At 37.1% G+C, this 13,641-nt stretch overlaps 1 protein-coding gene across 1 annotated transcript; it reads left to right on the top strand.

Annotated features, from left to right (window-relative positions):
- The first annotated feature begins 1,748 nt into the window (after positions 1-1,748).
- LOC120718418 lies at positions 1,749-7,921 on the top strand. Its single transcript, XM_040006979.1, has 6 exons — positions 1,749-2,066; positions 3,595-3,714; positions 5,263-5,294; positions 5,375-5,719; positions 5,826-5,903; positions 7,299-7,921. The coding sequence occupies exons 2-6, from the start codon at positions 3,707-3,709 to the stop codon at positions 7,445-7,447; spliced, it is 612 nt and encodes a 203-aa protein (XP_039862913.1). The 5' UTR covers positions 1,749-2,066; positions 3,595-3,706; the 3' UTR covers positions 7,448-7,921.
- Positions 7,922-13,641: the final 5,720 nt, after the last annotated feature.

Below are 13,641 nucleotides of genomic sequence, written 5' to 3'. Positions count from 1 at the left end.
ATGTTAGCTATGTTATATTGCTGCCTCTGTTCGGTGGTGTCGAGCCAAACGGACTTTAACGTGTGTTTGAACGAGCTGACGGTTCACTCGTTAAGCTGAAAGAAATCACAGGAGTCACACATGTGTCCACTATACCATCTGGGAACTCTTCTTGTTTAGCACTCGTAATAACACAAACACTAAATCCTCCTGTTTGTAGCAGTGTATACACCTGAGACTGCCACCTGTCTGTCTGTCCTGCACTCGCTCTCTGTTTCTTTCTCTCTGATTGTGGAATAAAAGTATGAACATGTGTTTATAAGTTACACTTGTGTTTGAATCCTGCAGCTTATCACACATTTGATTTCCATGTGTGACAACTGCAAGTGTCCAGAGTGAGGACAGACTGAGGGACCCACTGCTGCACATCATCTGTGAGGCTTTGCATCCCTGATGATCCACCAGGACAAACTCAGCAGTGTGTGAGGAAGAGGAGGAAGAGCCAGCAGCAGCTGACAGATGGAGAGAATAGACAGACTGTTCCCTGTTTGTGAAGGACTGCTAGAAAAGTTTAACATAACTAATTGTCTGTCCTGAATCAGTCTTATTAGGTAATGTTCAAATAATTGTATCATTCCAGTGTTTTCAGTGTGGGAGAAAGTACTCAGGGCCTTCAAGTTACACACTATGAAAGGCAGCAACAAGTTTAACATTCAGAAACCTAAAGTATGTATCAGCAGCAGAATGGAGCTAAAAATAAATGTTTGTTTCAGTTCTATGAAGCTTTGAGTATTTTGGATTAGTAGCACTGCTGTGTTTGTTGCATCATATTGCTGTAATTGTTTATATGCTTTATATATTCTGAGGTAAGTTGATCTATAGTGTTACATCATATTCTATAAGGATGTTATGTGTTTGTAGACTTTCTGCTCAGTTTGACCCATTTAGCAGAAGTCAACCTGTTTAAGGCTCTGATATCTGTTCTGTATGACTTAAAGCAGTTATGACATGGTCTGATTTTCTCACCCAATAAAGGAATATTTAATATATGAGTCTACTCTTCATTTTATCAGAAACAGTTATCACAGCTCGTACATTTGCTTTTTACACATATATGTAAGCATTGAGCCAAATGTAATCTAATGCCAACATATTAAACGAACAATATTTGTCTCATACATAATACATCTATATATACACTGTCAAAGGTACTTGTCTTTGAGTGAAGATTTAAGGTGATAGGAAATATAAATAACTGCAACTTGAATCTTTGACACAGAGTCCAAGCTCACTGCTGTAATATATCCTGTAATATCATAATAATCTGACAATAAATATAATATTGGCCATATTATATTCACATTACCAAAGTGAGATGATTTTAGTCTCATGACCAACATTAACTAATTGTTATTTACTAACTAATCTTGAAATGACTGTTCAGTACAGAAATGAAGGCCAGCAATCATGTTTTACAGTCCCGTGGTCTCAGCCTCAGATACTCAACTAATCAAAGTGATGTCATGACAAAATGAACGAACAAAAAAAAACATTTTTTTCTCCTTCATTTATGTCAAACAATGCTGTAGTATCATGGTTGCTAGGCAACCTGAGCAGCGCGACGAAGGCTAGACCGTCCCATTTCACAAGCCTCGCACTTCCGCACTTCTCGTAGTACGCACCGTACATAGTACGCGTACTGCGCGTACTCCGAAGCGTGCGGTCGCTGGATTGGGATACAGCCACAGTTTGGCAACGAGCGATACAGCAGCTGTGCCGATCACCTGACTTTTTTCTTAAAAAGACACAGCACAGATACAAATTTCGCTAAGAGTATAGGGTTTTTTTGTTTTGTTTTGTTTTGGTTTTTTTTGATACAGCTTGTAAACTCACTGTCTGACCCATACTCCGGAATGGTAGGAGGCGGTAATGCTCCTTTACGTTGGTTGCCAACCGCCGTTAAACACAAAGAAGAAGAAGAAGACAAATTTCGCTCTGTGAGCTTGATACGTGCATCAGTGTTGCTGGACCCATCACTATTAAGTTACACGAAGTGGACAGCTCGCTGCGGTCTCTCCTTTAAACCGGTGAGTATCTAAAAGCTGATTTGACTCTTTGTGTCTTCATGTTCAGTCCTTTAAAACGTATTTAATGTCAACATGTAAACATGTCAACTGCATTTCGTTGCCCTGTACCTGTGCATGTGCAATGACAATAAAGTTGAATTCTATTCTATTCTATTCTAAAACTCGGCAGGATTTAAGTTTGGACTACCTAATGAAGACGAAGCGCATTAATTGATTTAAGTATTATTAAACCAGTGTTAATGTTTTGGCTTTGCTTCTTCGTCGGTTTTTGTTTGGAACGATCACAGCTGTGAAGTTTGTGGACATTTAAAGTGCGCATTGAGGAAACAGAAGAGCAGTTCACGTCTTAAACCATTCAAATGAATAAATAAAAGCTGTACTTTTTGTTTGAACTACTGTGCTGCTGTTTGCTGCGAATATTTATTTAGCTCTCAGAGGTAAATCTGTACCAACTCTGAGCCGTGAAATATGCTTTTATCGTTGCATTACTCCACTTCCTCCTTCCTTGTTTTTGTCACGAGTTCTAAATCTGCTACTTCCTGGTTGAAAAAAATATTTTTTCAGTGAATCGTTTTTAGTTGATTCTTAGAAACTAAAAGCTGCTCCCCAACAAAAATCAAAGTTTGTGTTTCAATTGTTTTCGTCTGTTGCCCTGTGTTCCAGGTTAACTGTTTTTTGTTTGTTTTTTGGTTTTTTTACTGGTTTTTACACTAACGTTTTTAAGTTAAGGTTGCGCAACAACAAGCTCCAGCAGCTCTGCTGGTTGTAGCAGAAACAGAAACAAAATAAAACCTGAGGCAGTTGACGTTTTTTAAACATCATCTGAAAGCGCCGTGTCGTTAGAGTCGCGATTTTCAATATTTTGTTGTTACTGTAGGTGAATTAAAGACAGACTGTTAAATGGAAACTATCCGAAACATGACCGGTGTAATGCTTTAATAATAGTTGCTTCTGGGAGGTTGTTAAGCCTGAGATTGAAAGAAATTTGGGTTTTTTGTTCTACAAGTGAAATTAAGCGCTTAGTTGAGTAGTTGAGACTCTGTGAACCTGACCTACTCACTGACAGGTTTCCTCCAGCAAACTCCTCCTCCTGATGAACCTGACGAAATAACAGAATCGTGTAAAAGAAAAAAAACCGCATTACTCTCATAAACGTATATTATAAATACGATTATATTTCATAAGAAGAACCTTTTATCCAGATCAATCCATCTATTTTTATTGTCTATTATTATGACAAAGTGGAGAACTAAAGATGAACATCATGGTCCACACTTGCAAACATTCATGTTTCTCAGTCCACTAGATTAAAACGAGGCTCTGCTCTTTATTTGGCAAATCCATGTATCGGAAGGGCAGAAAACAGAAAACAGCCTGCGTTGATTAAACAACAAGTTTGTAAACTTCATCGTGGACTGTGGGGGAACATTTAACAGATTAATTCTTGGATACGTCAACACCATGAATCGAAATTTAGTGGAAGTGAAGAACCAAAAAAAAACACATGCTTGTCATTTTTCTTTTCTAGGTTCCAGGCCCTTGATTGTGATGCACTCAGGAAGTTCACCAGGAAAACTTCATCGTCACATGTTTGCTCACTTTCATGGAGAGGAGCTCCTGGCTCCTGGAAGCTGAGCAGAATGAAGGGGTAGGAACGTCATTCCTCTGTTGTGCCAAAAAGTGATTGTCTGCCAAAAACTGATTTCCTGTATTTGCCCAAAATTGATTGCTCGTATTTAAACTGCTATAAGTAACTTGTTGGGCTATAATATATGAAACAGATGTCAAATGCATCCCTCATGAATGACATATAGTCATCTTGAGCCACAAACGACATTCGTGTGACAAGGTAGAAGCCACAATCAGTTTTTGGCAGTGACTTTTATATAACCTTTATTTTTGCAGTTAAAAACAATCTCATTAACATTAAAAATGTCTTTTGTAAGAGTAAGTTGGCCAACAGGACAGCAGAAATGGCAGCAAATATTACAATAGGTCTGTAAAAATATTTTAAGTAGGGATAAAGGACCGGATTGGTTATAATGTAAGTACAATAACACAGAGTTGTGAAGATACTTGAAAAACTGATAATTTTTTAATTCTATATATTACCCCTTTGTAAACCCTGTTCACCGAAGTCTATTTACGAACATACGTAAAGATATTACACATAAAAAAAATACACGGAAACATTGGAAATCAGTTTTTGGCAGACAATCACTTTTTGGCACAACACCTCAAAACTGAGCTTACAAGAGTTAGAAAAGTTGACTTAGGTAATATTAGACAAGGCACTGCACACTGATGTCAACAGGTGCTTTAAATCTATAGGCTTGAAGTGTGTAGTAGTAGTAGTAATAATAATAATAACAATAATAATTCTGAAAATTAAAAAAGCTGTATAAAGAAAAATGAATGCAATAATTTGCATATCCCATAAACTCACATTTAATTCACAATAGAAAATAGAAAAAAAATATTAACTGTTTAAACTAAGAAAAACACCATTTTAAGAATAAGGTTAAACAGTTCCAGAATAAGGTTTCTCAGTGTAAAATTGTGAAGACCTAAATGTTATCAAATACATAATACTCTACAGTACATGATATTATCGAAAGATTTTGATCATCTGGAGAAATCTCTGTGGGCAAGGGACAAAAATGAAAACCAGCATTGAATGCCCTTAATGTTCTGGTCCTCACTGCGTTAAAAAAATGCAATAAAAAAAGTCTTCCTGCCTGCCATTGAGACCTTTCACCAGCTCCAAACATTTAGAGCGTAAAGAAGCAAAAAAAAAATACATCAGAGAAGATCCAGGACTGTTAGCTTCTTATATCAGACAAGATTGGGACATTGAGCTGCTCTCCTCAGTTCCCACGTGTTTATAGACTGTTACAAAAGAAGACCTGATGCTACAATAAAAATGGTCTCTTCCCAACTTTTGGAAACATGTTGATTCAGCTAATAGTGTTTTGTTTTTTTCTTAAAGTTGTGCGTTTTCTCATTTTAAAAATTTAATGTTTTTTGTGTTCTGTTGTGAATGAAATATAGTTTTATGACATTTCCAATTCATTGTATTCCATTTTATGTACATTTACTTTTTATGTCTTACTTTTATTCTCCTAGTTTAAAAAAAAAAAAAAAAAAAAAAATCTAAAACTTTGTCCTCACCTTTTTTCTTTTTTTTTCCTCACAGGAAAATTATCATCTCGATATTTCTGTCTTTATGTGAGTTTTCACATTGACACATTGAGAGGTTTTTATTTAAATAAAGCTACAATCCTGACCTTCCTCTGTCTCCTCTTCAGGTATATTTGCTCGAACTCAGAGTGTCTATGAGGCCAAGGAGGGCAGCAACATCACCATCAGACTGGACCGTCAGCTCCAAGCTGACTTGTCTCTTGCTCACTTGATGTGTGTTTTCCTCTCAGATAATGGAAATACTTTGTTTAAAATGATCAGAGGAGTGGAGGACTCTGAGTCTCAGCATGAGCAGTTTGCAGGACGGGTTCAGATCGATAGAGACGCCCTGAGAGGAGGAAGAGTCGTACTTTGTGTGTCCAGAGTCACAGCTGAAGACTCTGGAAACTACCGCTGTGATCTGGCTGCTGATTATAATAAGGTGCTGAGGAGGTGGGAGCATGAGGTCTCTGGTAAGTCAACAGAACCCCAGATGCAAACCTGTTGTGCCTTTGTTTTTGTTACTGCTGTAAGATGACCTGGATGAGAATCTAACACCTAACTAATCTGCTTCTACAGAAAATTTCATCTTGAATGTGACTCTCCTTCATTCAGTGAGCAGTGATGGCTTCCACACAACACCAGAACAAAGTGAAGGTAGTGTTACGAGTTCAAAATATTGGGGATGGACACCAGAGGAAAAACCCACAATAACAACACTGGTCCGGTCGGGTTGAGTCAAACGATGATTTAATGATCACACACGTGGGAGATGGACACTGTATGCAGACAGTCTCAGATCTCGTCTCAAAAAACACATCACCATAGTTTTATGAAATCAGGGTATTAGAACGCCCCTTCATGCGTAGTGACAGGTGTAATACAATCAATGTTGACAATTTTATTTAACACAAAGAATAACATTGTCTCCTTCCTGAGGGCAGACGCTGACTGCCCCCGTCTCCTAGAACCGTCTGTACCCTGCTAAGACACAACATGGCAGCTACAAGGACTCTTTCATTTGTTAAGACCATCAGTGTGTATTGCTCTAAATCAAGTATATAATATTAAATGAATATTGCTGGATCAGCTACTTCTACTTAAAACATATTAAAACATGACTAAGCACAAAATCACCAAGAATAACATCTTATAAGTGCTGTGTAAGCGCGTGCGGCCTTCCAAGCTCAAAGCCTTTGCCCTCCATAGATCAGCCAGACTCGCGCTGGCTGTAGCTTTTAACCTTTAATTACCTTGAGCGCAACTCTAGAATAAGCAACGAACTGCAATATGTATGGAATGATCATGGTTACATCTGCAATGGAAAATCATGTTATTATTCTGGTACCTGCAAGGAAAAAGATCAAACTGAAATTATAGCCATCACTGTAAATGCAAAAGATAATGTAAGGTCAAAAACTTCAATTTATGTTTAATGCAAAGCTGGTTATATACTTCTGATGAACTAATAATGCCATCTTAAAATAATGAATGATAATGAGAAAAACATCCCCTCCTTATTCTACAGTAGGACACACCGAGCTGCTACTATGGTTATTAAAGGTTTTAAAGGTGTTCACTCATTAATTAACAAAGTGCTTTGTAATGAAACTTTTCTTTTAAAACAAAGTCTCTCTAGAACAAATCTAACCACTTGGTAGCCAGTCTGAAACGCTGCCAGGCATTTATTTGTGCACTTATTTAGAAGCGTTGACAACGATAACACTGCTCCTTTTTTTGCCATGGCTTTTTCTTTTTTTTTCTTTTTTTTTTTACAAGTTTATTATTTATTCAGTACCTAAAAATACTGACTGGCTGGTGCTGCAGAAAAAGAGGGGAGAAAATGGAGGGTTTAAAGGAAAGTAGAAACAAAATCTACTGTATGTATTTTAAATGGTCACATAAGAGTATCTGACTCCAGATGAACAGAATCAACTTTCTGTAATTGCCTTCCCTGAATGACTGAGCATGACAAGGTTAAATCAAACATAAATAGTTGCTTCACCTGACATCAGATATAAACTGATGTTTTTTTTTTTTCTTTTCTTAAAGGAGCAAGAAGTCCTGAGGAGAAACGCAGAGCTCATGACTGGAACAATGTTAAAACTGTTTTAGGAGTGCTAAATGTTGGAGCTCTAATACTTGGTGGTTTAGTGTTAGTGATAGAAGAGGCTAACAGACATCTGCAAGCAATACTGTGAAAGTTTTTTTTTTTTTTTTTTTTTTTTCTCTGTGTAGTTGAATTTTAATCGAACAATTTTTATGCTCTGATTTATGTTTTGATGTATTTCGTTTTGCACTTATAAAGACAAAAGCCTAGATCTTTATATTCAAAGATTCATTCGAAGTTACATTTGATCCAAATGCACATTTCTCAGCATCATTATGGCTCCAGGTAGATCCCCTTCGTGGTCTCCTGGAAATAATAACCACAGCTTTTCAGCCGTTCTCAGTATCAGCTTCAACTATGAGCATGGGTTATGAAAGAAAAATCACTGAACATGCACTTTTACTCTTTTTAACATGACCTTAGACATTTTAAGTGGGTTTTCTGTCTCTTCAGAGAACTCACTCTCAGCAAATAATGTGAAACATGCAGCATTTCAGCTCAAAATTGACAATGACTCATTTTCATGTTCTCACAGTAATGTTACAGTAACACACTTCATTTCTATTAAAAATGTAAGTGGCAAGACATAAAACCATTGATGTAATTGTTTGGTCTTTATAAATCACATCTGACTTAAACAAAGATAAAAACAATAAATGTAATAACTGCACCCTTCAGTTTGACAGACGTGTTTCAGTCTTGGATAAAAGCTGCAAAAGTCTCATGTATGTAACGTTAAATATCTGAATTAAGCACTTTTTAAATCTAATACTTGCAATAATTTCTAATAACATAAGCTTCACCTTTAAACACCTTTTTTCAGTTTCATGTAAAAAAGAAAAAAATAACAGTGTTTATGGGTTTTTGGTGTTATTTCTGTTTAGGTTGTTTTTTTTTTTATTGGTTTTATAAACGCACTACCCAAGTTTTTGGATATTATTTTGTATTTGTATAAATATTTTTTTAAACAATATTAAAACATATGTCGGTATTTTAACAAAGTGTGTGTGTGTGTGTGTGTGTGTGTGTGTGTGTGTGTGTGTGTGTGTGTGTGTGTGTGTGTGTGTATATCGAGAGATCTATATCTGGTAGGAATGTGTTTTGGTGACATTTGTTATCAAGAACATTGCTGTCTGATTTTCTTTGTTTTATATATTTTTTTCTTCATTTGTTGTAATAAATTGATTGATAAATCAATAAAAAATGTTTCTATTTGCTCTTGATCTGGAGAAGACTGCATTTAAAACAAAAGCAAAAGTGAAGCATGAGGTACAGACATTAGATTCGTGAAGTTAAGGGGCTCTGCTTCAGAAATACACACGTGAGATCAGGTCATAACTGTGAGGAAAGAGCTGAGAGGAGCTCTAACATCTCTAATACAAGTTCATCTGCTTGTCTGTGTGTTCATTTGACAGACTGTTAAGCTCTTTGTAATAAATCAGACCAAACTCCTGATACATAAACAGAGAAACAAAAGAAAAAGATGGGACAGTGAAGTGAGTTGGATTGTTTACACTATAATACACAAAAATAACTGAAAGTTTTCTGTTTTTTGATGTGTTTAAATGTGATTTTTATACAGATAAATGATTAAAAAGATCAACTCCATAATTGTTTTGTTATAGAAACGACCTGTCAGTACTGATAGGAATTTATATCTAGATAAACTTTCAGAGAGATTCATCAGGTCAACAAAATTTAAAGATGCTGTCCATTAAACACCTGCTCTCCTTTTGTCTGGTAATAGAATAGTTTCCATCTGCTGAACAGTGTAGAACTAAATGAACTTTGTTTTTAATCCATATAACCACATGATGGCGCTGTTGGGAGGTATTTTCCCACATAACGCTGGGAAAGCAGTAGAGTTAGTTACAACGTTTAACAGAGAAGTAAATGAAATAATTTAAGTAGAGTTGATTGCTACGCCTACATAATATCCTATATAATGCAATTATTGTTTATTCTTTTTATACACATTATCCATGAATAATAATAGCCAATCACAGATCATTTTGAGCACATAGCATACATAAATTAAAATAATGGCTCGTAATGTCTGTCTCTGTTAACTCTACCATGGATTTACAACCTATCCAGAGTGTACCACACTCTACAAAGATCAAATTTAAAAGCCAAACTTCCATCCCAATTTGAAAAACTCTGCTGCTGCTCTGCCCTCAAACATTACTGCAGTAAACCGTCCAACAGAACTACATGACTGCATGCTAGTATCTGTACAAAAGAGAACTAAGGTCAAAGAGTGCAACAAAGAGAAACAGGAACTGATGTAATCTCACCCCATGCTTGTCAGGCATTCAGGCAGTTGTGTATGTGGATCCAAGATAAAAAGTGAAACTACACATTATTATTTCCTTGCTGTTTATTATGGAGCAAAAACCTTTTATCATATTTTACTATATCTCTGTGTATCCATTTTGATTGTTTATCTGTATAAACCACCTGTTATGACATCAAGTGATGGTCTTCAGCTGGCACTGGAGTGGTTCTCGTAGCCAAGTGTGAAGCACTGAGAATGAGAATCAACACCTCCACGTCTGAGGCCACGGTCCTAAGCAGGAAAAGGATGGAGTGTCCACTCCTGGTCTGGGGCTTGTTACTGCCCCGAGTGGAGGAGTAGAAGTTTCTTGGGGTCTTGTTCACGAGTGAAAGGAGAGGGGAGCGAGAGATCAAGAGATGGATTGGGATCATCGCTGCTTATGTATGCTGTCTGTCATGGTAAAAAGAGAGCTTGATTTACCAGTCAAATTAAACGGCCACCGTTTGCTTGTCTCATTCTCTGTTTCCCACTGTGGGTGGCACAGTCGTACCTGATCACTACAAATCACAGAGAGGTTATCACTCAGGTAGGCCTACTGCTGTTTAGTACAGACTTTACACTCAGTGTGCTCAGCTCGGAAACCTGTTCAGAGACTGACAAAGAAATCAACTTAGTTTGTGGACAGGTCATTTTTTTTGATTAGACCGATGTTCTTGGTGACCAATAGCCAAAAAAGGAACTGGTGAAAGTTTTAATCTGTGTCGCTGCATTTCCAGCAGTGTAAATGAGACCCATCATCAGAGCTGCTGTAATTTCCCAGCTGGGCTTCATTCAGTAGTGTTAGTAAGACTTTGTTTACCAAGTTCCATATAAAATGTGTACCGCACCTAAAGTGAACTGTAAATAAAATTCAAAATGTGTCTCTCCAGTGGATTTTAAACTGAAAGTCTCAACATAACCTGCCCTGGACCAGGATATGTGTTCAGCATTAGTTACCATAGTGATCTACTCCCAACCGTTCGCCATGGCTGACTCTCCCTGAGCCTGGTACTGTGGAGGTTTCTTCCTTTTAAATGGGTGTTTTTCCTTCCCACTGTCACAATGTGCTTGTTCAGAGGAGATATTTTGATTGTTGAGGTTTTCTCTCTTTTATTATTGGGTCTTTATCTTACAATGTAAAGTTGAGATGACTGTTGTTGAGTTTGGTGCTACATAAATAAAACTCAACTGAAACTAAACGTATCTAACCAACTTCAAAATGTCATAATTAGTCTAAAAATTAAACACTGATAGAAAATCGTCTGACACCCTCCAAATTTTCAGTGTAACTGTTTTTATGTCTTTCAGCCTATTCCTGAAACGTAATCACACTTCAAATCTGATGTGGTAGTTTGATTTAGTAAATTCTTTATTTTTTTTGTAACTAACAGAAGTTGGTTGCTGATGATGTTGTGGATTTATTTGTTTGTGTGGTCTAATAAGCTTAAAAAAAACTGGGGTTGTTCCCAGCTCCAATAGTGAGCTCAGTTTTTGATGCCGACGCTGGTTAGCAGACGATCTGGGAAGAGTAGTGGTCAACGCTGGTCTTAAATACAGCCATGACAATGAGCTCCAGGTGGGGCTCCAGGCAGTAGTGATGTGTCATGTGCAAAAGGGTTTTGCAGATTGACTCCAGTAAACAAAGCAGCATCTGGCTGCAGTTTAAAGAAGAAGGAGATACTAACAGAGGAAATCAAATCACCCTGAATTTCAACCTGCACTGAGGACAGACTGTTTGGCTGCTGAGTTTGGTTTCTGTTCTGTGGATTTGTTTTCAGTATTTTGTTTTTGTGTTAAATTAAAATTAAAAGTATGATTAAAATATTAAAAGAATTCCTGCTTTTGTAACAGAACAAATACACAAAATTAGGCAATTATAAGGCTTCTCATAAAAACGCTAAATGCAAAAAGCTTTAGCAATACACGGCACATTCATATTTGCCAAGTAAGGCTAGAATATGAGGCTACAGATGATAATAAATTAAGAGCCATTTAGGATCCAAAAGAGCCGGCTCTTCTTTGGGAGCCGTCCCACAAGATCCGAACTTCCCACTACCAGGGAGAAAAAGTCTAATAGACTTTCCCTGCACCACAGGTTGCAATAGCCAATTCTCTGTGTGTGTTACTACACTCAAATTTGCTTGAAGATAGGCAGGCTCACTTCTTACAAGGCCAGGGGCCCTAACACTGACAATAGCACCACATGTGCTGATACATTATTGAATGAAATAAATGTCGAATAATACTCACTCTAGTATTAGAGATAAACATAATGTTCTGTATGTGGACTATAGGTAGTTGGGCTATGACACTGTAATAGTTTACTAATCAAGTAATTATTAATTTGTTATTATATCATTGTCACATGGTTTTATTTCAACACCAACTTGGACAGAGAGGGATGGAGTGTGGCTTCAGTGTTTTGTGCAAATAATCCCACAGAGAACAGACAGAGAAGGAGGAGAGCCGGAAACCAAAGGTTGGTGTTGATTATTATAAAATTAAATTACCGTAGATTAAAAAAAAAAAAAGAAGTTATTTTCAGTTCCACTATATTATGTCAATTTTGCAGTTTTATGAATAACTGTGTCATAAAAAGTTGATTTATGTTTCGGAAATCATAAGATCTGTTAGAACTCTGAATAGTGATAGAAGCATCTCAAAAATTGTGTGTGTTCAGTTTTCAAGCCTTTTTTTTCACATATAACACGAATCATCCATACAGTACTATACAGTATGTGTTTTATAAACACTAAAATTGTCTTACTAAATCTGTACAAGTTGTTTTATATTTTCAGAATATCATTAGGCTTTTGAGTCAGTGCATGAAAAAACACAACACTGGGGACGGACAGTTTATATGTAAAATATTTCAAAGTACCTTAACCCTTGTATTATGTTGAAAAAAAATCACATTGATTATGTTGCGGGTCATTTTGACCCGTACTATGTAAATCCACTCAGAATTGTCAAAAAAGTACAATGAAACAATAGCAACTTTATTTTCCATTAGAAAAACATTTAGAACACAGACATACAACACAGTCTGAATTACCATAACTCTTTTTAAGAACAATTTAGCAAAAGTTTTTCCTTCTTTACAAACACATTTCTTTTGAACTTGCCCGATTTTCTCAGTTTTTCAGTGTTCAACATTTTCAATTTTGTCCACATGATGGACAGAATGTGACTGTGTGCTTTCTGCAGATGTACTTTTTGCATTTCTCACAAACAGTGCTTGTTTTAATGTCTTCTCGTGAGGGACAGACCTGGCATCTTTTCCGTTTCTTTACACCTGTATCCACTGGATCCACTGCAGATTGGTTGGATGGTTCACGCTTGACCTTTTCAATGACAGCTGCTGCTGCTGGGGATCGAGCTGGTCTGACTCGCATCTGGATCTTGGGAGTGACAAGGCTTTTTCCCAGTTCTTCCAGGAAAAGGCGACGTCGGTACAATTTACCCGCATTCCAATGTTGGTTGATTTCAGTCCACAGGACATAGGCATTGTAAGCAGACACATCCAAAATGTTGTAGAAAATTACCAAGGGCCAACGAGCTGTCTTGCGCTGGCAGCTGTATGTCGCTGTGACTTTGTCAAGATTGTCCACTCCTCCTTTGGTGGAGTTGTAGTCTAGGATCATTTGTGGTTTTTTGTCTTCTCTTGTGCTCAGAGATGCATCTGTGTGCATTGTGCTCATGACAAGAACATTCTTGTTTTTCTTTGGGCAATATGAAACCACTGTTGCTTTCTCAGTGAAAACAAATATTGAGGAATGCAGAGGTCTTCCCTGCATCTTCAAAATTTCACTGGGAAGTTCTGGCTTATTTCTTCTGATTGTTCCCAACATAGTCAGCTTTCTCTTCTGAAGTTCCTCTCCAAGCCAGTAGGATGTAAAGAAATTGTCACAGGTGATGTTATGCCCTTGCAGCCCTTCACTCATCTGCAGCACACACGCATTCCCCTG

The sequence above is a fragment of the Simochromis diagramma genome, unplaced genomic scaffold (genome assembly GCF_900408965.1).
Source record: "Simochromis diagramma unplaced genomic scaffold, fSimDia1.1 OVJJ01000141.1, whole genome shotgun sequence".
NCBI lineage: Eukaryota > Metazoa > Chordata > Actinopteri > Cichliformes > Cichlidae > Simochromis > Simochromis diagramma.
Note: the sequence above shows the minus strand (reverse complement) of the source record. Positions and strands in the feature narration are given on the sequence as shown.